Source organism: Scomber japonicus, chromosome 7 (assembly GCF_027409825.1).
Source record: "Scomber japonicus isolate fScoJap1 chromosome 7, fScoJap1.pri, whole genome shotgun sequence".
NCBI lineage: Eukaryota > Metazoa > Chordata > Actinopteri > Scombriformes > Scombridae > Scomber > Scomber japonicus.
In genome coordinates this window covers 18,581,417-18,604,144 of record NC_070584.1, presented here as the reverse complement: position 1 = coordinate 18,604,144, position 22,728 = coordinate 18,581,417, and the positions used below count along the sequence as shown (strand labels likewise).

At 38.7% G+C, this 22,728-nt stretch overlaps 2 protein-coding genes across 3 annotated transcripts; one reads left to right on the top strand and one right to left on the bottom strand.

Annotated features, from left to right (window-relative positions):
* Window positions 1-1,572: 1,572 nt before the first annotated feature.
* LOC128362394 (vitellogenin-1-like) lies at window positions 1,573-10,816 on the top strand. The gene is made up of 34 exons (XM_053323136.1): window positions 1,573-1,612; window positions 1,995-2,015; window positions 2,120-2,271; window positions 2,361-2,612; window positions 2,696-2,857; window positions 2,939-3,087; window positions 3,175-3,325; window positions 3,415-3,572; window positions 3,666-3,831; window positions 3,906-4,031; window positions 4,125-4,343; window positions 4,431-4,648; window positions 4,740-4,837; window positions 4,926-5,050; window positions 5,130-5,231; window positions 5,336-5,455; window positions 5,552-5,738; window positions 6,205-6,298; window positions 6,386-6,571; window positions 6,683-6,824; window positions 6,904-7,117; window positions 7,208-7,722; window positions 7,826-7,870; window positions 7,953-8,024; window positions 8,129-8,335; window positions 8,432-8,574; window positions 8,661-8,796; window positions 8,887-9,010; window positions 9,109-9,289; window positions 9,370-9,464; window positions 9,702-9,796; window positions 10,012-10,177; window positions 10,385-10,546; window positions 10,638-10,816. The coding sequence occupies exons 1-34, from the start codon at window positions 1,573-1,575 to the stop codon at window positions 10,739-10,741; spliced, it is 5,127 nt and encodes a 1,708-aa protein (XP_053179111.1). The 3' UTR covers window positions 10,742-10,816.
* Window positions 10,817-11,513: 697 nt separating this feature from the next.
* Window positions 11,514-22,444, bottom strand: LOC128361680 (afadin- and alpha-actinin-binding protein-like). Of its 2 annotated transcripts, none has more exons than XM_053322214.1 (14): window positions 22,387-22,444; window positions 17,770-17,884; window positions 17,241-17,392; window positions 16,866-17,069; window positions 15,505-15,615; window positions 15,245-15,380; window positions 15,045-15,120; window positions 14,555-14,735; window positions 14,220-14,367; window positions 13,711-13,847; window positions 13,433-13,606; window positions 13,094-13,211; window positions 12,643-12,790; window positions 11,514-12,535 (listed from the first exon to the last, which is right to left on the bottom strand). In XM_053322214.1, exons 2-14 carry the CDS (start codon window positions 17,786-17,788, stop codon window positions 12,385-12,387), a joined length of 1,755 nt encoding a protein of 584 aa, XP_053178189.1. In that variant the 5' UTR covers window positions 17,789-17,884; window positions 22,387-22,444; the 3' UTR covers window positions 11,514-12,384. The 2 variants fall into 2 exon arrangements, with proteins under 2 accessions (XP_053178189.1, XP_053178190.1); XM_053322215.1 differs by having other exon boundaries at window positions 13,433-13,603.
* Between the last annotated feature and the right edge of the window lie 284 nt (window positions 22,445-22,728).

Genomic DNA, 22,728 nt, shown 5'->3' with positions numbered 1-22,728 from the left:
AAATCTCAAAGAAGAAAAACATTTTTGCATTTTTTAAGTGCAAGGCAGTAAATGTTTGTAAAAAAAAAAAAAATCATTCAACAAATTTAGAGTTGAACCCATGATGCATCAATTACAGGCCAAACATAAATATATAACCATGTGATTATGAAAAATGGACATAAAATGTTTGTTTTAAACAAAACTTGGTGTTATACTGAATTACAGTATACAATATAAATCACAATATATAAATCACATTACAATATAAATGAATTACTGGCTTTACTCTGAGGGCATAGGTGACACTCCAATGAAAATACAAAAAGCCTTTTAGGGAACTGTACTTGCTGATGTTTGTTTTGTTCACTACTTTGAGAACCTTAAATGTCTTTGACCCATATCCAAAGTACAACTACTATTTAATAAAAAATTCAAAGATAAAAAAGAAATGGTAAAATAATTATTATAAATAAATGAATAAAATATACATATGAGTTTGCATATTTACAACCATATATCTTTGTAATGATACAACACTGCAGACCACTGAATGAGCATTTGTATGTTTAAAATATAACTACAAATTTGAAATAAAGGAAACACCTTGATTACACAAACATGCCTCTACTGGAATATTATGTATAATGTATTTACATCAAGAAATACACAGTTTATATAAGGCTGTGCATGACAGCAGACATTTGATAATTAATTTGAAATTAAAATTGAATTGATCTACCTGATCAATTATTTGTCTTTTCTGTTCTATTATGTTTTTACAAGGATTAGTAAAAAATATATTTTGAACAAAGTGCTCATTTTCTGTCAGTACATATTGTGAAGTAATGGTCACTATTATTTAACAGTTGAAACACTGTCAATAACAGACCTGCTAAAAGTCATGTCAACTGAGGGTCACCCCAAGCACAACAAATAAAGTGAACAAACAGCCATGATCATTGTGCCCTCTTGTGTAAACTTCAAACTGCATTTCAACAATATAATGGAGAGATGCCACAGAACGTCATGACCAACACAAACTAAATAATGGCATGTAATTACTATGGAATACAAACATTAATCTACAGTAGATATGAATAAGAAGGATTACAAAAATGTGTCTTATAAGCTTTAGTTCTACAAAAATGTGGGGGGTTGTTACGGTTAAAGAAATATTTTAATTTTAAGTATTTGTGTTTGTTTGGTATATCAAATACTAATCACATACACCAAGAGCACATATAGCAACTGCCAAAAATATATATTTACTTTCATTAAACATAAGGATTATTGTAGGAAAACATGATTTTCTTTCATTATTGTAAAGTTAACTGTGAGATACAGCAAACATTTTGAAACTGATACTTTGATTTGGCATATCTGAGGAGAACAAGGTCAGGTGGCCTTAACTTTCCATTCACTGACACGTCCTCCCCAAATTAAGTCAAAGCAAATCAAACCAAACAAAACCAAGCCCAAATGTTCGAGGGTTCTTATCATACTTTCATGACATCTTGGTTGAACTTTGTCACCACAAATGTCCATTTAAAAGGCTGCATGTGACTGCAATCATTCACATCCTCATCAGCCATGAAGGAGGTCGTGCTTGCCCTTACACTGGCCCTTGTGGGTAAGTAAGATTTCCAGTTCTGTGAACATGTTTCTCTTTTTCTTTTTTAAAGTGGGTGTCTTCAAATGATGCATTTGAGATTTTTTAATGAAGAGCTAAAAGTTGAATATTTATCACTGAACGCCAACACTTCATATGGTCAGGTTCTAGTTACTTAAATATGTGTCTTGTAAGTTGAATTTTAGGGTTTGTTGGTATGACTGGTCTGTCTTTGTTTTCATTTAAATATTATAGTCAGCCTGCAGTATGACTTTATCTTTGTATAATCTCAGTTTTTGCTTAAATCTTTGCTTAAAAAATGCTAAAATGTTTGAGACTAGGCTATTTGTCAGTTTTGCCATTTACTTGCAGGATTATTAATTTCTTTTTTATTTCATTTTAGCTGGTCACCCTCAAAACTTTGGTAAGTATCCTAATCTTAAATGGAAAAAAAAATGTTTTACTTAACAATACATGGAAATAAATAACTGGACACAAAATAGTGAAACATTTATCACAACTACACAGCTCCTGATTTTGCTGCCGGTAAGACATACGTGTACAAATATGAGGCATTGCTCCTGGGCGGTCTGCCGGAGGAAGGTCTGGCAAGAGCTGGGCTCAAAGTCAAGAGCAAAGTTCTCATCAGTGTCGCAGCCCAGAACATGTACATTTTGAAGGTAAAGATCAAAATAGTGTGAAAAGCAACCAATTTTACTTTTTAATAGCAAGTGAGACTGCAAATAATATTATTATCATTACACTCCAGCTTGTGGAACCTGAGCTCTTTGAGTACAGTGGCATTTGGCCAAGGGATCCTTTAATCGCCTCACCCAAGCTGACTGCAGCCCTGGCACCTCAACTCATGATTCCCATCAAGTTTGAGTATGCCAATGGTGTTGTCGGAAAAATGTTCGCCCCTGAGGGATTGCCAGTCATGGTGCTGAACATCTACAGAGGTATCTTAAATGTCCTTCAGCTCAACATCAAGAAGACTCAAAATGTCTACGAGTTGCAGGAGGTAAGAGAGATCCTACAGTATTGATTATAAATCCATTACAGAAAGTTGAATATCCCCAGTAAAAAAAAGGCTTTGCTCATTAGGCTGGAGCTCAGGGTGTGTGCAAGACCCTTTATGCCATCACCGAGGACGAAAAGGCTGGACGCATCCTTTTGACAAAGACCAGGGATCTGAACCACTGTCAGGAGAAGGTCATGAAGGACATGGGGATGGCATACACTCAGTCATGTTCAAAATGCCAGCAGGTAAATTTAAATCACATTTTTGTCATGCACATACATGAAAAATGTTGCATGATAAAATACCTATGTGGTTTGCCCTAACAGGATTCAAAGAACCTCAGAGGAACAACAGCATACAACTACATCTTGAAGCCAGTTGCTGATGGCATGCTGATCTTGGAGGCAGCCGTCAATGAGTTGATTCAGTTCTCACCTTTCACTGAGATGAATGGGGCTGCTCAGATGCAGACCAAGTATGTTAATAAATACCAAGAATGTAAAAATGGCAGTGTATTCAATTAATGAAGCTGCAGATTCATCATTTTTCCCTGACTTTCAAGGCAATCCCTGGTCTTCCTTGAGGCTCAGAGGTCCCCTATCGTACCCATCCAAGCCGAGTATCTTCACCGTGGATCTCTAAAGTATGAATTTTCCACTGAGCTGCTTCAGACACCTATTCAGCTCATTAAAATCAACAATGTGCAAGCTCAGGTATCTATTCAGACTGGTTTAAGAGATCAGTAAAGTCCAATATCAAAATCCATGCATCTCTTTTCTGACTGCCTTTTATTCCTGTGTAGATTGCGCAGATTCTGAATAATCTCATCACCCACAATGTGGAGAGAGTCCATGAGGATGCCCCTTTGAAGTTTCTGGAGCTTGTTCAACTACTTCGTGCAGCCCGCCTTGAAGACCTGGAAATGCTCTGGAACCAATACAGGAACAAGCCCGCCTACAGGTGACTTTTAGTGTTTGAACATTTGAAAAATATGTAAGAAAAAAAAGGAAAAAAAAGAAAAAAGAAATACAGGATCACTCCTTTTTTTCTCAGACAGTGGATCTTGGATGCCATCCCTGCCATTGGAACTCCTGCTGCGCTGAAATTCATAAAGGAGAAATTCCTAGCTCAGGACCTGACTGTTGCTGAAGCAGCTCAGGCTTTGATTGCATCTATTCACATGGTGACAGCAAGTACTGAGGCCATCAAGCAGGTTGAGGTGAGTAAATGCCAAAGCAGGTTACTTTGACAGTAAGAAGAGTGGAAATATGAAACTTTTTTTGATTACTCTAGGCCCTGGCAATGAACAACAAAATAGCCGAGAACCCAATTCTACGTGAGATCGTCTTCCTTGGATATGGTACCATGATTTCCAAATACTGTGTTGAGAAGACTGTCTGCCCTGCTGAACTCATCAAGGTGAAATACTCTTGTTCTTTTCACATTATGCAAATTCTTTTGCACATTTATGGATGAGGAAAATTGATTTTATTGTTTACCTTTCAACAACAGCCTTTCCAGGACCTTCTTGCAGAAGCTGTTGCTCAGGATGAGACCCAGGACATCATTCTGCTTTTGAAGGTTTTGGGTAACGCTGGCCTGCCTGCTAGCCTTAAGCCAATCACAAAGATCCTGCCCATACATGGCACTGCAGCTGCATCTCTTCCCATGAGAGTTCATGCTGATGCAATCATGGCCTTGAGGAACATTGCAAAGAAAGAGCCCAGAATGGTAAGTCCATATCACAGATGAGTATTTCAGACTATTCTAGTTTTCACAAAGAACTCCATTCTGAGTTTGCTTTCCCACCTAAATTAGATCCAGGAATTGGCTCTTCAGCTCTACATGGACAGGGCTCTTCACCCAGAGCTTCGTATGCTTGCATGCATTGTCCTGTTTGAGACAAGACCTGCAATGGGTTTGGTGACAACTCTTGCCAACATTGTGAAGACAGAGGAGAATCTGCAGGTTGCAAGTTTCACTTATTCTCATATGAAGTCCCTGACCAGGAGCACCGCTGCTATCCATGCTTCAGTGTAAGAGCCCTCTCTGATCCCCATTCATCAACAGGTCTATCTGTATGAATTTGTGTCTCTTTACTCAGCTCTTTTATCGTTTTTATTACAGTGCTGCAGCTTGCAACGTTGCCGTCAAAATTTTGAGCCCAAGACTTGATAGACCAAGCTTACGTTTCAGCAAAGCCATCCACATGGACATCTATAACAGTAAGGCCAATGTCACATCAGGTTTATGCTGCCTGAAGTTTCATTTTGTGGTAGTATCAACTAACTGCACTTCATCAAACTGTCTCAGGTCCCTTGATGCTCGGTGCTGCTGCCAGCACTTTCTATATCAATGATGCTGCCACTATTCTGCCCAAATCTATTGTGGCTAAGACCAGTGCCTACATTGCTGGAGCTGCTGCAGATGTTCTGGAGGTAAAGGAAAATAAAACATGACCTCTAAGATATTCAATTACTCTTAAGTTTAAGTTTTAATAATGATTTTTTTCCCCAGGTTGGGGTGAGAACTGAGGGACTCCAGGAGGCTCTTCTGAAAAACCCTGCACTTATGGACAATGCTGACAGGATCACCAAGATGAAGCGTGTCATTAAAGCTGTAAGCAATAAGCATTAGTAGTTACGGTTCATTGATAGAATAGCATTCAGTGGCACCTGACCAAACGCAGCAGTCTATTAATACGTTGTTTAATCTTTCTGCAGCTGTCTGAGTTGAAGTCTCTGCCCAAACGCACACCTCTGGCCTCCATCTACGTCAAGTTCTTTGGGCAAGAAATTGCCTTTGCTAACATTGACAAAGCCATCATTGAGCAGGCCATTGCGGTATAATTCAAAATACAATATCTCAAAACAAATATCACAACAAATTGTCAGGATTTTGCAAGACACAATAGTAAAAGATACCCTTTTCCCCTGCAGCTCCTCACTGGACCATCTGCCCAGGCTTTGGGTAGGAACGCTGTCCAGGCTCTGCTGTCTGGTGCTTCCTTCCGCTTTACTAAGCCTCTGCTGGCTACTGAAGTGAGGCGTATCCTGCCCACTGCTGCTGGTCTTCCAATGGAGCTCAATCTTTGCACTGCTGCTGTGGCTGCTGCAGCTGTTCAAGGTGAGTAGAAAATACATGATTAAACATTTGAAAGGTCTCACCTATCCCACTTCTATCTAGTTTACTATATGCCAATCAAAACATATTGTGACTCACTTTTGAAAGTACTTTCAAGACTGAAGCATTGGTGGGACAGGACAAATAATATAATCTAATAGAGGGAATAAGCTTGTTTAAAGTATTATGCTAAGTAGAATATTTCCACGACCTGTCCCATCTTGCTCGCCAAGCTGCTGTACACACGTGCAGGTGCAAATTTGTGGCAGATTTTCTTTTCTTGTGGCAAAAGTTACAGGAGTAGTTGGTTAAAAAATAAAGGATTACCTTTTTGAAAATGTAACTAAACAACTAAGTACCTAAATTGCGGTCCTAACATGTTAGATTACTCGCTACATCCAAAAAGTAATCCAAGTACTCTAACGCCCAACACTGGTAGTGACACATGGGTTTATTTCTGTTTTCTTAGTCAAGGCCACCACAACACCTCCTCTGCCAGAAAACTTCCATTTCGCTCACCTTCTGAAGACAGACATACAGCTTGAGACTGAGATCAAACCAAGGTATGTTCAATGTCCGACACTTAAGTTCAAAATTAGCACAAAATGTATTGTATCATAAAATAAAATGTGCATGTCACCTTCTTCTAGCATTGTTATGAACACATTTGCTGTGATGGGAATTAACACCGCTGTCCTCCAGACTGCCTTGATATCAAAAGCCAAGTTTAATTCCATTATGCCCGCCAAAATCTCTGCAAGACTTAACATCAACGAGGGTCATTTTAAGATTGAGGCTCTGCCTGTTTCTGTACCTGAGCCCATTGCAGCTGTGCAGTAAGAACAACATTTCTATTTCAAGTTGTACTTCACAATATCAACTTTCTGTCCTATCCAAGAAGTATCTAATTTAAAGCAAACATGATTAAGTCGTTGATCTTTCAATAGGGTTGAGACTTTTGCTGTGGCCAGAAATATTGAGGATCCTGCTGCTGCAAGAATCACTCCCATTATCCCTGCCAAAGTCTACGCGCCCATCTCAATGGATATTCTCACATCTAAGATTGCTTCCTCTGCTGCTGCTAGTTGGGTGAGCTTTGAGCAATGTCTTATATAGCTGAAGGAATATCAATATTTACAGTATAATTAACCTGTCTTTGTCTTAACAGTCAAAATCCTCAGAGATCCTGCAGGATGTGGCAGTTGAGAAGGCAATTTCTAAACCCAAAGCAGCTAAACTGGACAAGAAGTACTGTGCTAAAGCTTATGCCATTGGGCTGAAGAGCTGTTTGAAGATTGCCACTGAAAATGCTGCTTTTATGAGGGACATTGCCTTGTACAAACTGGTTGGAAGGCACACTATTGCCTTGTCTTTGAAACCAAGTAAGTGTTGAGAACACAAAACTTGTGCATTTTGTAGAAGCATTGTGCATAAAGCAACTATTTAAATGTATTATTTATTGACACTTTTAGTTGAAGGTGACGTCATTGAGAGACTGGAGATGGAGGTTCAAGTTGGACCAAAAGCTGCAGAGAAGCTCATTAAACAGATTAACCTGAGCGAAGAAGAAATTGTTGAGGAAAGACCCATCTTGATGAAGCTCAAGAAAATCCTGGCTCCTGGTCTGAGGAACGGCACCATTTCCTCCTCCTCTAGCTCCAGCAGCTCTCGCTCAAAGTCCTCTTCTGCTTCTTCCAGCTCCTCATCTCGAGTTAGTAGCAAGGCCATTGATGCAACTGCTTCAGCCAGAAGGCTTCGCAGCAGCAGTAGCAGTAGCAGCAGCCGCAGCAGCAGCAGCAGCAGCCGCAGCAGCAGCCGCAGCAGTCGCGGCAGCAGCAGCAGCAGCCGAAGCAGCAGCAGCAGCCGAAGCAGCAGCAGCTCCTCCAGATCTGTGAGCAGGTCTTCCAGGTCCAGCTCCGCATCTAGTCTCGCCTCTCTCTTCAGTGCTAGCTCTAGTTCTTCTCGCTCCAGTGCTCGTACCTCAAAGGTAAAGAAATCAAGCCAGTTTTGTGACTTTATAAAGAAGAAATGTGATATCTTTATATCAAAGTAAGACTGGAATCTGATGAAAAACTATTTTTCCCTAACAGCAAGTTATTTATCGCCATAAGTTCCAGAAAAACCACAAGAAGCAGGTATGTTTAGATAGTTTGAACATGTTAAGTTTTGTTTCAGGATTTCATGGTGGCCGTTAACTTTCACATATTACTGTTGCAGTCTCAAGCCACCTCAGCTGCAGTTTCTAGGAGCAGAAGCAGTGCCTCAAGCTTTGAGGCCATCTACAGAAAGGTGAAATTTTGTCATCTTAAATATAAAAATGTCTTCCTCAAATCCTCTTTTCACTGATGGGTTTAAGTGTACTTGCAATTAATGAAACCTTATTGTTCTCACAGAACAAATTCCTTGGCAATGAAGTTGCTCCTTCTTTTGCCATCATCTTCCGGGCTGTCAGAGCTGACCACAAGGTGGAAGGATTTGAACTCTCTGCCTACTTGGACAGGCCTTCCGCAAGAATTCAGATTATTCTGGCTGCCTTGGCTGCCAATAACAACTGGAAGCTCTGTGCTGACGGAGTTGTGCTCAGCAAGCACAAAGTCACAGTAGGAAAAAGCCTTGCTTATATCATAAATCTTTGTTCATAACCTAAAAAGGCTATCCTTAAAATGAACTGCATATCATTTACTGTGTCTCAATAGGCCAAAATTGGCTGGGGAGCAGAATGCAAGCAATACGACACCATAATCACAGCTGAGACAGGTCTTCTTGGTCCAAACCCTGCAGCTCGCCTCAGAGTGTCCTGGAATAACCTGCCTTCTGCAATTAAACACTATGCAAAGATGTAGGCAAGATCATACACACTGTCCTAAGTCTGCCCATAAGATGTAGATTATGTCAAATGTCTGATATTGGGAAATTCTTTTACAGTGCCTATGACTACATCCCTGCTTCAGTGCTGGCTGGCTTGATTAAAGGAAAGGATGAAAACAGTGTGAGGCAGCTATCATTAACAGTGGCTGCCACATCTGCCAAGACCCTTGACATCATTTGGAAAACACCAACAGTATGAATAATTAAGTAGTTTTCAAAAAATATGAAGTCATATTTATTTGAAATGTATTTATCTGGTAATTGTGAATTGTTTTGTCAACAGCGTACTGTATATAAGTTGGCTTTGCATCTTCCCGTTGCTATGCCACTTGAGGAGATCAAAGGTCTCACCCCCTTTGATAACCTTGCTGACAAATTCCACTACTGGTTTGCCAAGGCTGGCGCAGGTAGCAACTCATCTCATATTATTATTTCATATGAAATGCACTGGTAGTTACTTTATATCTGTGAGACAATGATTAAGTTATTTAATTTTTCTTCTCAGCTGAATGTAGCTTCGACAGAGACACACTGACCACATTCAACAACAGGAGATACAAGAACGAGATGCCCTTGTCTTGCTACCAAGTTCTGGCAAAGGATTGCACCGATGAGCTGAAGTTCATGGTCTTGCTGAAGAAGGATCACATTGAACAGAACCATATCAATGTGAAAATTGCTGACATGTAAGTGTTCATTTAGTAAACAAGAAAATGTTTTTCATCCACAAGTTGACAAAACTAAATTTTGATTTCTGTCCTTCAAGTGATATTGACCTGTACCCAAAGAACACTGATGTGATTGTGAAGGTTAATGGAAGAGAAATACCCATCAACAACCTGCCATACCAGCATCCCACAGGTTTCTATAAACAATCATTACACCCTTAAAATCAGCAACGCATAATTTCATACTTTTAACTACAAATCCCAATACCCCAGAGTTGGTTCTATTTAATTTTCACAGCAACATTTATTTTTATTCGTCATACTTGCTTCAATTAGGCCTGATACATTTAGTGTTAGTTGTACTGTGTGTATTGTATTTAAATGGACTAGTAAATAATGATGTATAATATGAAACTGCTCTTTCTTACAGCTAAAATTCAGATCAGACCAAAGGCTGAGGGCATCTCCATCTTTGCTCCCAGCTATGGACTTCATGAAGTCTTCTTTGACAAGAACTCATGGAAGGTAAAGAAAGGAAATATGCTTTTGAAAATAATAATATATATTTTTTAATAAAATAATAATAATAATAATAACAACAATAATAAAACATTTAAAAAAAGTAATATCATTTGAGCAAACCAACCCTAAAAACTAACCCTAACCCTAACAGTCTGGTCTAATAGGTTTAATGCATATATTCCATATTTTGTAATCTCCTATTTAATCTTGCCATGCAGGTTAAAGTTGTGGACTGGATGAGGGGACAGACCTGTGGACTCTGTGGAAAGGCTGATGGGGAAGTCAAACAGGAATACCGCACACCCAATGGACGCCTGACCAAGAATGCAGTCAGCTACGCTCATTCCTGGGTTCTGCCAGCTGAGAGCTGCAGGGACACCACTGGTGAGACATTAAGTTTCCCATGGAATTATTTGTACAGCATTTACAACATCTTTTGTCAGACAAATACCAACCTCTGTCTCCCAGTTTGATGTCACACTACACAATAGTTATACCACTGTAGCTTATATGGTATGAGCAGATCTTTTAAATGTCTAATGATGTACTGAATCCCACAGAAACTGACTCATCTTCACCTTTCTCTCTCAGAGTGCCGGATGAAACATGAATCTGTGCAGCTGCAGAAACAGACAAACCTCCACGGCCAGGAGTCCACCTGCTATGCTGTTGAGCCTGTGCTGCGTTGCCTGCCCGGCTGCTTCCCTGTAAAGACCACATCTGTTACTGTTGGATTCCACTGTATGCCTGCCGGTGAGTGAAATCACAGCTATTGCAAAAGACAACACCTGACAATGTAATAATTGAATTGTGTCTAATTGCTGTCCTCTCTTCATTTGTGCAGGCTCTGCCCTGAACCGCCCTGAGAGCATCTACGATAATAGTGTAGACCTGAGGGAAACTGCAGAAGCCCACCTTGCCTGTAGCTGCACTGCTCAGTGTAATTAACACTTCATCCTTTCATTCACTTAAGTCATGGATATTTTGAATGTACTTGAAATAAACTGCATCTCAACAGCTCAATTTGTGGAATATATCATATTTTATATGATCTTGATGTTTAAATGGTGAAGTTTTACAGTGATGTTAAAACACTGCATGAACAAGAGAAGCAACTGCCTTAACTCAAGCAGTTTGGGAAATGTATTCCTTTAATTCAACAAAATTATGTGTGAAAGAAGTTAAACAAAAACTAGGAAATGCACTTCATGACATCCAAAATACAAAAGAGAATTCACTGCCTGAGTTGAGTATTTCATCAATTTCAGTTGATAGTATTTCCAACGGACAATTGCTTGTCAACTGTTGAAAAAAAGGAGAAAAAAGGCTGTTTTTCTGCTGGCATTGTGCTGAATACTTTTTTTTTTCATGATAATGTACTTTAAAGGGTCAGAAACACAAAATGACCAGTGTACAATATCAGTGACAGAAAGTAATCGAGTCTTTATCAATATAGCAAGAAAGTTTAGCTCTAAAACATGCAGGATCCCGATGGTTTAGCCACAAAGCAATGTCTTACAGCACTTACCTCTTCACTTGACACGCCTGTTGAATTGGTTTACATCCATGGACTCCATTTTAAATAGCTGACAGTTACAGGCCACCATAGCTCAACAGGAAGTGACTGGGGTAGGGGCACTGTTGATCAGTAAGATCTGTTTCCTACAGAGGCCAATACATGCCAATTTACAAGAAACTTGTGTTACAAGAAAGCATAATGAATGTTTCAAGAATATATTTCAAGAATATAGCATTATCTAGAATACATCATGTCACATGTCAATGTTCTGTTGTAAGAGCTATTCTGACCTGTTAATATAAAGCCTTTATAACAAAAACATGAATTTAAAAAATTGTGACAGAAATTTACATTCATGTTGACACCACAGTGGTCTAACTTCAGTGGAGTTATACTACATGTCATTGTGATAAAAATGACAGCCTTTCTTCCTATTTAGTTGAAACAGCACCAACTACTAATGTAACTGCAAAAATTACAAGAGCTCAACTTTGTTTGTCAGCCACATTTCTATATTGAACTACAGGAGCATACTTCTTATTATACCAGGTCTCTTATTGCATTCAGTGAAACAGCAGCATTAACTTTACAGTCTACAATAGTGCACAAAATGACAAGTTTAACATGATAACATAACTTGAAAAGGTGTGATATATAAGCCAACTTTTAAGTAATTTTAGGTGCAAGAGACAGGCAGAGCCCAGCAACATCTGATTACTGGGATACGTGACTTTGTGTTGCACACCAACATTGCCAAGATCCTAGGCAAAAGATAAGACTACCAAAACACTTACAGTACAACATAAATAAATAATTTTATCACCTAATCTAAATAAAAAACTCTATCATAATTAAAAAAAACAATGACATATTTTCTCTCAGTTACACAATACACAGGACACCAGCAGCTGAACAGAACTTGTTTAGCTCCGACTGTTAACTGCTATTCAATCACAATCTATCTTCAAGTGTTTGGCATTTACCATTCAGGTGTATTACTGTAATACCACAAATCATTCATGAGTAATGGTCATTCCCATTAATCCTGATTCAAATGCTAAAAGTTTTGGATTCATATAGAGATGTTCTTTTCCCGTGTGAGTGTGTGGCTGCTGTGGTCTTCACTGTCCCTCCACTGTTCGTGCTGCTGCACTGGAACATTTCCATTACAAAAGACGCCTATTTCTTCAACACGTTCAGTCTCTGTCTTTGGTTTCGTTGAGCTGGAAGTCACATTTGCCAGACAGTTAGAGACATGAAGTAGCAGCATTCATGCACTGGTATAATCATGATTCTTATTAGATCATCTGTTCAGAAACAGATAATTTACCAGTTTCCAGGGATAAGGCGGAGTGTGCGACACAGGTCTGCTGTGGACGATGATGTGAGGGGTGCGCATCTGGGCAAGGGGGAGGATGTGTCAGACGGGCATTTGACAAGCTTTTCTGGAGTTGACACTGTACTCCGCTCTGATGCAGCTGTAATGATGAAGAAACATTATTGACCCTAATAAGGAAATTGACTTACAGTACTGATATACAGTATATCATACAGTGGGGTAAGAGAATAAACTCCAATATAAAATAAATATATATTATTATTATTAAATAATTACAGTACAAACAAAATTAAACCATTATACTGCATTACAATAACAGTATAATAGGACTGTGACCTCTGTCTACTGATTACCTATCACTATAATTCAGTCTATTCAACAACCAGTCAGGTTCTAATGTAAAGAAACAACAGCACATCTAAGTGAAGGACAAGATACTCACATATTTGAAAGGCACTTTTTGACTTTGACATCTTAGGTTTCTTTAAGTCAGCAAATGGACTCATGTTTAGAAACTGGTGTTTGAGCCACACTGCACGATCCTCCTCGAAGGCCTTCCTCTGCAAGTTTAATCAGATACAAGTCAAGATTAGTCAGAGCAGCTGAATCCAACACAAAGATATGAGCCTATAATAATAATAATAATAATGATAAGTTTAATTTATATAGCGCCTTTCACAAATCCAAGGATGCTTTACAGAGGGAAAAAAGAGTCATATTTGCACTTACTTGAGTTCAATTTTAAACTAATTTTTGGAAAAGTTTATTCTCTTTTAATCACCTCATGGCTCAGTCTGATGGCTGCTTCAGTGAAGTTCCTCCTCTCCCTCTCGAAGTTCTTTCTCTGTTCCTCTAGTGTCTTCCACTCCTCTTTTAGGCGGTCTTTCTCCTGCAGCATGAAGCAGTCATTCAGCAGGGACGCTGTCTCCTCATCACATGGAGAGCTCAGCTGCTGCTAAGATTACAGAAAAAACAGGTATGTTTTGGTAAGGACTAATAAGACTGACTGACAACTATTCAATTTGAATCCCAAAAATGTCAGCTTAAATCCAGTCTTACTTGCAAGAGCAGCTGTTGTGTTTGAATAAAGTCTTTGCACTGCTGGATCTCCAGCTTTAGTCTGTCCATCTCCTCCTCATGAGTCTCTTGGGAAACAGCATCAGTGTTTTTACTCTCACCCATCTGTGCCAAAGATGCTGAACAAACAACCCAGAAAATTCAGTTTTATAACTGTATTAACATCCATCTGATTTGTATTGCTGCTAAAAGCAAATAGAGATCCAGTCTGTAATGTTAATGGAAAATAAGTTTCTCTATGTACTGTATTAGTTATTTCCATACACCAGTTGAATATGGTGACAGTTTTTTTTTGTTTTTTTAATGCATTATTTGGTTGTCCTAACAGTTCCTCTGAAGTTTTCCTCATTCTTTGGTCTTGTTTTTTTTTCAGATTAATGGTACAAATAAGCAGGAAAAAATTAAAACGCTTGTTTCAAGTGTTTTCTCTGAAATCCTTAATCCTTGATGGATTGAGGTCAAACCGTGACTTCATGATGTGTGATCACTACCTTGACTGTCCAGCCTTTCAACGTGGCTCTTGAGTCGTCTCCACTGGAGGCGAATACTATTTGTCAGCTTCTCCCGGGCGTGAACACAAAACAGCTCCACGCTTTCCTTACTGGAATCAAACACTTCCTCTTCCTCCTCTGAGTCAGCCTAGCAGAAAAATGACAGTATTTGTCTATTGTTAACACACCTAGCAAGCATGTCTCAAAGACTAAATAGCAAGGCATGGAGATTATTATCAGCAATATTAGTAATTTTAGCTGTGGTTTTATGTGTGTGTGCCACTGTATTAATGAATATTGTTAATAAAGAGAAAAAAAAAGTCAATTTGTCCAACCTGTATCACACCATGTTCATGTTTGTCCCCTTTCAGAGATGGTTTCCTTGTGCTTAGAATGGATACCATGTCTTTTTTCATCTGCTGCAACACTTTCCTCAACTCTGCATTTTCAAGCACCAGCTCCCTCTGTCGGTTGTCATAGTCACTCAGCAGAGCCTTATACATCTCTCCCTCATGCCTTAAGATGAGAGAGACAATTCAGAAATTACAACCTGACACAGGTCACATTTTTACAGGACAGTTATCATCCAGGATTAACAGCACAGCCATTGTTTGAAGCCTACATTCCAGAAAATGTGTTGTACAGTGTCATGCAGAAAACTGTGAAAGGGGATGATACACAACTTGTTGGAGATTCAAAAGTAATCATGCTGTTAATGTCTTTCTACTTGCATTTCTTTATTTACAAAATTACTAAATGTTTCTTTTAGAACAAAGTTCATAGAGCTATACCAACTAGACAAAAAGCCATAAGAATGACCCCTACTTTGCCTCAGTCTTTTCCGTTTTCCAAAGGCTTCTCTTCCCATCAGCTCGCCCAATGTTGTTCAATACATCAATGGCTGAAAGCAAAATAACAAATGTAGAGAATAAGAAGAGTCTACAGGGCATGTACATATTCATCTCGTATATAAACAAGTTGGTTTAATTTAAAAATGTGCAAAGAGGAAGGCTATTCTATTTGACCTTGTTTCTTCTCCTTTTTGTCAACTAGAAGCTGATTGAGCCGCTCCTTCAGTTTGTTAAATTCTCTTTCTTTCCTTTTCATCTCGTGATTGTACTGGCTGGCCCGGCTTGCAATTATGTTCTGAAGTTTTTGCACCTGGCAAAGGGAACAAAACAACTTGTTACAGTTTAAATAGATGTGTTTCTTCCCTATGAGACAAAAAAGAGCTTTCTGTGAATTCCTTCTTTGTGTTCTGTGGCAGAAATGCTTGACAAAGTACCTCTTCTTTTTCATTTTTCAGGCAGTTCTGCAAGCTCTTCACTTTCAACTGTAGCTGTCGCTCTCTCTCAAGCAGTCCGGTGTTTTCCCTTTTAGAAAGTTCAAGCTGCTCCTACAATAACAAAGTAACAAGGAAATACAACTTCATTAAGTGAATTCAGTTTACAGTATTGACAGAAGCAGCAGGAATCTTAACAGTGTTGGGCACGTTACTTTGAAAAAGTAATTAATTATAGTTACTCATTACTTCTCCCAAAAAGTAACTGAGTTAGTAACTGAGTTACATCAATGTCAAAGTAATTAATTATCAGGAAAAGTAATTATTAAGTTACTTTTTAAAAAATTGTTCAAATGTGTCAAATTACTTGGCTTCCCCAATCAACAACAACTGGCCCAAAACATGTTCAAAATTAAATTATGCTTAAGAAATGTACTAAAAAGCAGTAAATAATAAAATTGTACATGTAGCAGATGTGCAGCAATTGAATTTTATTCCTCAAAAAGCAATAACAATATAATCTTAATATATCTATGAAAAGATTGGTCTGATAAGCAGCAACACAGGGCTGTCAGGACGCTTTGCTCTCACATGCGCTGCATTGATAGTTGCATAAACACACACACACACGCGCAGTCACTCTCTACAGCGCACTCTTGCTCCCTCACTCCAGATTCCGGGAGATTGTGTCTCATTTGCGACCCACTCTTTCTTTGGTTATGCCCCTAAGTGCAGCCACTCTTTGGCAGGAAGACATACAGAGAGAGAGAAACGTCTGTTCGGGCGAAAACCGCTTCAGTGAGGTCTGAAGAAGTAACGTCGCATTTTTTTTTGGCAGTAACGGTAACAGCGTTGTAACGGGGGAAACACTAATTCATTTGATAACTCAATACTGAAAAAAGTAACGCCATTAGTAACGCCGTTTATTTATAACTCCACTATTCCCATCACTGACCTTTCACCAGTTATGGCAGTTAACCTTACTAAAAGCAATGCTATAGGATTTTTTTATTTAAATACAGAATTCACCATAGAGATATTCACCATCCAATAATCTCAGATGCAAGAGTGTTGGAAAGTGTCACTTCAGTCGAGAGAAAAGATGATGTGATAATGTGATGGACTGTAAACCTGTCACTGTCAAATACTGAGATACTACCACAGGAGAATAACTGTCCTATACCTGTGCACACAGAATGGTCGATTCGTTGTCTATTTAAGATCATTATTTTAAGAATTGTTTAATACTCTTGACAGAGGTTCAGAGAGACAGAAATGTGCAGAGTGTAGGATCTTCTTTTCTTCAGACTGATTTAAATACAGAATAAATACAGAGAAATCACTTGGTTAAAGAGTAACTGTACCTTTAGCCGGGTGCTGGTGAACTGCAGACAGTCCACATTGCTGCTTAACTTAAGCTGCTCCACTTCCATGTTTTCCAAAGTGCGGAGGCCCCTGTGGTGCAGCTGAATCAGGTCATACATGCAATTTAGCACAGCCACAACATTCAATTCTGAGTTGCTGCCCAACTCCGTCCAAACTGCTGGAAGGCCCAGAGATGACACCTCCTACAAAAGCAAGAGTAAAGAAAGGAAAAAGATACGGATCAGTTTCCATCATCAAACATGCTACATGTTTGAAACAACATATAAAAACATGTAAATTGCACAAGTCCACATGCATTTACAGATCAACAAATGTACTTATAACACTTCACAGAAATTAATGACGGTACTCACTTGACTGATGTGTGATAGACATTCTTGCACGTTGTGCTCTGTGCAGAAGGTACTGTGCGCGTAGGAATTCTTGTGCAGTGCCAGCGATGATTGGCTGAACTGCCTCAAGGGGGTTGTTCTACATTCAACAGAGCTGCGGCGAATGTCCTTGACTGGGGAAAAAATGTCTATTAAATGCATGCAGTCCTTAGGCCTCATTCACAGCACAAAATGGTGTTCTGTCCCATCAGCAGTGGCATGTAAAAAACTGAGCGACATTCAAGTTAAGAAAAGGAAGTGATTTTTTTCATTTTGAGAGAAAAACATTTGCAAGCAAAGGAAACCTTTCCAAATGAAATCTCAAGAACTATGATTAGCATTCATCAGTTATTTGTGTCAGTTTAACCTGTTTTTTACAGACATGTTAAGGTGTTGCATGGTTCAGTTATGCTTATAGATTTTAAAGTGTTGTCTATGGCAAGCCAACTACAAAAAGAAACTGTTGAATATTTCATTTGTAATGTTCAAAGGTTTGAAAATCAACACTCACCCAGCGAGGACTCTGGCATTGTTGCAGTGCAGCCTTCAGGCTACGTGTCTGGATCATGTACTACATGTGCAGGATACACAAATCTCACCACAAGATCCACCTACGCAGTCTGCTCCTGAAATAGAGGGTCAGATTAGCAGCGCCTATTCAACATAGTCTGGATTAGAAGACACGGGAGTGCACACGCAGCGCTGAGGGATGGAAACACAAAGCAACCAAAGTAACAGAAAGTGAGGATAACAGATATATGAAGGCCAACTCATTCATTTATTACAGGAAACGAGCTAAACAGTGGGCACACAGTTTACTCATAGCCATCATGTAGACTTTTTAAAAATCTTTTATTAAAATATATGTTTATTCTGAAATAATTTTACAAGGTGCATTATAATTATTGTATTGTTATTGTACTACACTATTGTCACTGCAGGCTGAACAGGTTACAAGTTGAGACCATGCCAGCATCTTATCCCAATGCTCTTATCATCACCTGATCAGACTAATCCCTGACAGGCAGGATGGTGATTTGTCTGCAAAGAAACACAATCACAAACACAGACAAAACCCTGCATTTTCCTGTAGGAGAAACACCTGTGATTGAAAGATACACATACACTGTACACAGATATTACTTTAAAGTTTTGTATTTACAATACTTCATTGCATTTCAGCAAGCAGAGGGTGACAAGAAACTATACTTTAAAATATATTTAAAAATATCTTATGATGAATATTTTTACTAATGTAATTCTTCATGCATTTTAACCACAAGAATGCTGTGATTCATCAACTCAGCGGACCTACCCTTTGGTTTCAGTGGTACTTAAGCTTTGTGGCAGTAGGCTTGCCATCTGTCTCACCAGACTGATTAACAAACCTACACCCAGCTTAGTCTCAACAAGTGTTAACCTTTAGTCATTCATCGGACTTCAAATTCAGAAATAATATAAAATTTCCCAAATTGAATTAATTAAGTAAGTGTTTGGTGGATGTCTTTTTAGGTGTCATGAATGTATGGAAAGAATAAATGCTCGAGTGACAAAGACCAGACTCATGTTTGCTTGATGCGATCTCGAGAGACAGACTCATGATTACATTCAGATCTAGTCAACACTACTCCAACTAAAGCAGCAGTCCTAAAAAAAAAAAAAAAACCTTCATGAAGCCTATAATGCTCAGTTTGCCAGTTTATCATTTTCAGTCCACACTCACTGATAATGGGGTGAGCAAAATATCAGTAAAATTAAATAGTACCACACATTGTAGTTGTGTAATATAGCAGGTGTAATATATGACACACTGCACCCGATGCCCCTTAGCTTATAATCAGGGACTTCAATGGCTGTTCAATAAAAAAAATGTACTGCCTAACTTTTACCAATACATGAATTTTCCCACGAGATGGGAGAAGGCACTTGAATTGTGTTTTGGTTATATACAAAACTAACCCTTGGGGACTCAGATATGGTGCACCTAATCCCTCACAGCAAACAGAGGCTCAAATCCTGCACGCCTGCACTTAGAACTAATAAAAAGAGTAGTAAGGAGTCAATGCAGTAACTTATAGGTTGTTTTGACTTGCAGGGAGCTCAAAGAATTCACCTCTGTAGTGACAGACTATATACAATTTTTTGCGGGCCCAGAAGGTTTTTCCAAAAGATAAAAACTATTTTGTAACAGAAAGAGTAGTTAAAAAGAAAATGACTTTAGAAGAGGTGAATGTGGCCTAATGAAAGTTATAGAAAAGGAAATAACTGTAAATATAAATACAAAGTGAAGATTGAAGACAAGATGAGGAGTAATGATATGAGACAGGCATTGCAGGGTCTGTACACAATGATAGGGAAAGAGAAGAAGAAAAGTGGGGGGATGATCTAATTGTTGCTAATGACTTAAAAACATTGAACATAACTTAATTAGGCAATTTGTCTGTGTGCAGCACTTCATAACAGCTGAGGAGGTTTGTAAAACCTTTAAAAAGATCAATCCGAGAAAGGCAGCTGGTCCTGACATGATTGGAGGTTGGTGTAGGGACACAACTTAGCCCTGCGTTTGGACAACTTTTTCAAATATTGTGATTCGGTACGCCCTTAAATCCCCAGAGGCGTAGAAAAACTTCACTCATAGTGCCGGTGCCAAAAACGTCAGAACCATCCATTTTAAATTATTATCAACTCATTGGTTTAATATCATTTCAGAGGATTGTTTTAAACCATGTCCTTAGGGAAGCACAGCATGAACTTGACCCCTTAAAATTAGTCTATAGGAATGGGAGTTAGAAGTAAATAGACCATAGAGTTCTTTTTGACTGACCAACTATAGTGTGTCAGAATAAATGGGGCAGTGTCTTCTCCTATTAATACTAATGCTGGGCCTCCACAAGGGAGCACTATTTCCCCAGTTTTATTTACCCACTGCACAAATGAATGTAGAAGCAACACATATGAGTGTTACTATTGAAAAATCCTCATGACACAGAAATCGTGGGGTTGATTCAGGATGATGATGATGATGAGTCCTGCTACTAGGTGTGAGTAGATCAGTTTGTTGGTTGGTGCAGGTTCAGTGTTCCTCATTTGGACACTGAGAAAACTAAAGAAATCATGTTTTGATTTTTTTAGGGAAAAGTAACAACACCCACCAACAAACCACTACCAATGGGCAGGGTATAGAAGTGGCAGATGACTACAAATATTTGGAGAAACAAAAGAAAAGTCTGCACACTGCAGCTCCCAATGCTAATAAATGCCTGCATTGGGAGCAGAAGTGTGAAGACTTTTCTCTTGTTTTTCATTTGTTGTTTGGTCCAGCACCTGTTTAATTTGTCTTCTGGATGTGACCGTCCACCTCAAACATTTTTACAAACATTTGGGGAAAAAAATAACTGCTAGACTGTCATTCTAACACAGATTTTATCAATAAGAAATATCTGGAGCATCAATGTCTAATGTGTAAACTGAGGCAGTTAGAGTTAGAGCATACATGCGTGATATTTCTCATTGTCAGTGAATAATAAAACCATTTGCATAACACAGTCTATATGTATATAAGATTGTTGGACAGTAACATTGTTTGACAATGACCTGTAAATCCAGAATAGTGCAGAAAGGGCAGGAGATTATTAGAGATGTATATCAGCATATACGAGCCGTAACCATCTGGCAGACAGTATAGAGTACCATCTCTCTGCAGTGCTGAATAAACTGAGAAACAACAATAAATGAACCTGTGTGTGAGGATGCTGCACCTTATAATACGTGTAGCATTTTGGTAATACGTACTGTACAGGTCTGTGATTATGCTGAGGTGTCCTGTTGTTTGTTTGTGGTGTTGTTGTTGCTAGTGTGGTTCTCTGTTTATCCAACGATTGATCTAGGACTAATCAACATCTATCTATCAATTACAGCCTCCAAAATGGCTATAAAATCTACACCTCTCAAAGTCATTTTCCACAGTCAATACATTTCAGTCACAATTTTTCATAGATTCATTTTTTAATACATTCTTACACAGCAGGAGGACTGTAGATTTTGTCCTACATCACTTACACTATAAGTGCATTATGAGTAGTGATTACAGCAAGAAAAAACTATTTCAGTGCTTATTCATTTGGGCACTTGACATGAAAAATTGTGAACCCATTAAAGCCTTCATGAGGGCTAGAGTTTATTGCAGAACTGTGGTATTAGATTGCATTACCTTTGCCTAACTGCCCCTTATAAACCTGCATACATTTAAATAAATAACATAAATAGGTTTATAAAAGGTTGCTATTTCTATACAGTGAGTGCATACACACATTTGAGTGTATGTAACATTTAAGTAGCCTTAAAACAGGGTTGTCAAACATAAGGCCTGTGGGCCAGAACTAGCCCACCAAGGGGTCCAATACGGCCCATTGGATAACTTTGCAAAGTATGAAAATCACATGAAAAGTATGAAAAGTAATTCCACTGGAGGTTTTTCCACTCTGACCAGAATATAATTCTCTGAAAAAAAATGAATACATATTGTCCTAAGAGAAAAAACTGATGAAAGATATTAAGATTATAAACAAAAACGTGAAAGTTTGGCTGAAGGAAAATACTAAAACTATGTGTTGTAAAACTATGGTTTGTAAATACATGGTTTATTATAGTGAAGTTATACATAATATATATTTTTGTATATCATTGTACAATGGTTGTACGGGTCTTGAGATTGAATTGGATTGTATGTGGCCCTTGAACTAAAATGAGTTGCCAGCCCTGCTTTAAAGTGTGCTCAGACTGACATCTGAACACCTGTCATTGCTACGATTAACCAGGACAGAAACACTTAAAGCTAACAGTCTAGTGTGAGAGACAAACGCGGTAGTCTGTAAAGTGTATGTAACGACAACTTGTATATTTAGCCAGGTTCAATCATCACTAATTATGTTTTGTTAACCCCCCTCCCCACCGGTTGTGTGTCTTAAAAAAAGCTGTCGGTGTCGGTGAAGTAACGTTACCAAAACAGACATTGAAGCCGCTCGGCTGGCTGCCTTATTAGCCGAACAAGTTCACTATTCACAAGAGCAGAGGTTTGACATTTCGGCTTTGTGAAGAAGCAAATAACAAAAATGTTTTTAATACTTACGAAACCTGACTGTTTATAATATCCTCCAAATTGCTCCTCGCCTCACGGTGGAAGCTCCAGAGCCATGTCTGTCCAGAATGACAGTACACACGGCTACAAGCAAACCAAACAGCTCGCTAATTGGCTGACTCGTTGTCTAGCAACCAAAGACGGCTCCATTTGATTGGCTCTTGACTGCAGTGCACTTTAAGTGTTCTCAACGGCAAATCATCTTTAAATCACTGTTCAAATGATCCTTCACATTTACTTTGTGAAATTGTTAAAATGTTTAGCACTGTGATTAAGGAAAGAGTTATTTCTGTATTTACTGTACGTGGTGTGTGTTCAGCTATAGTAGGCTAC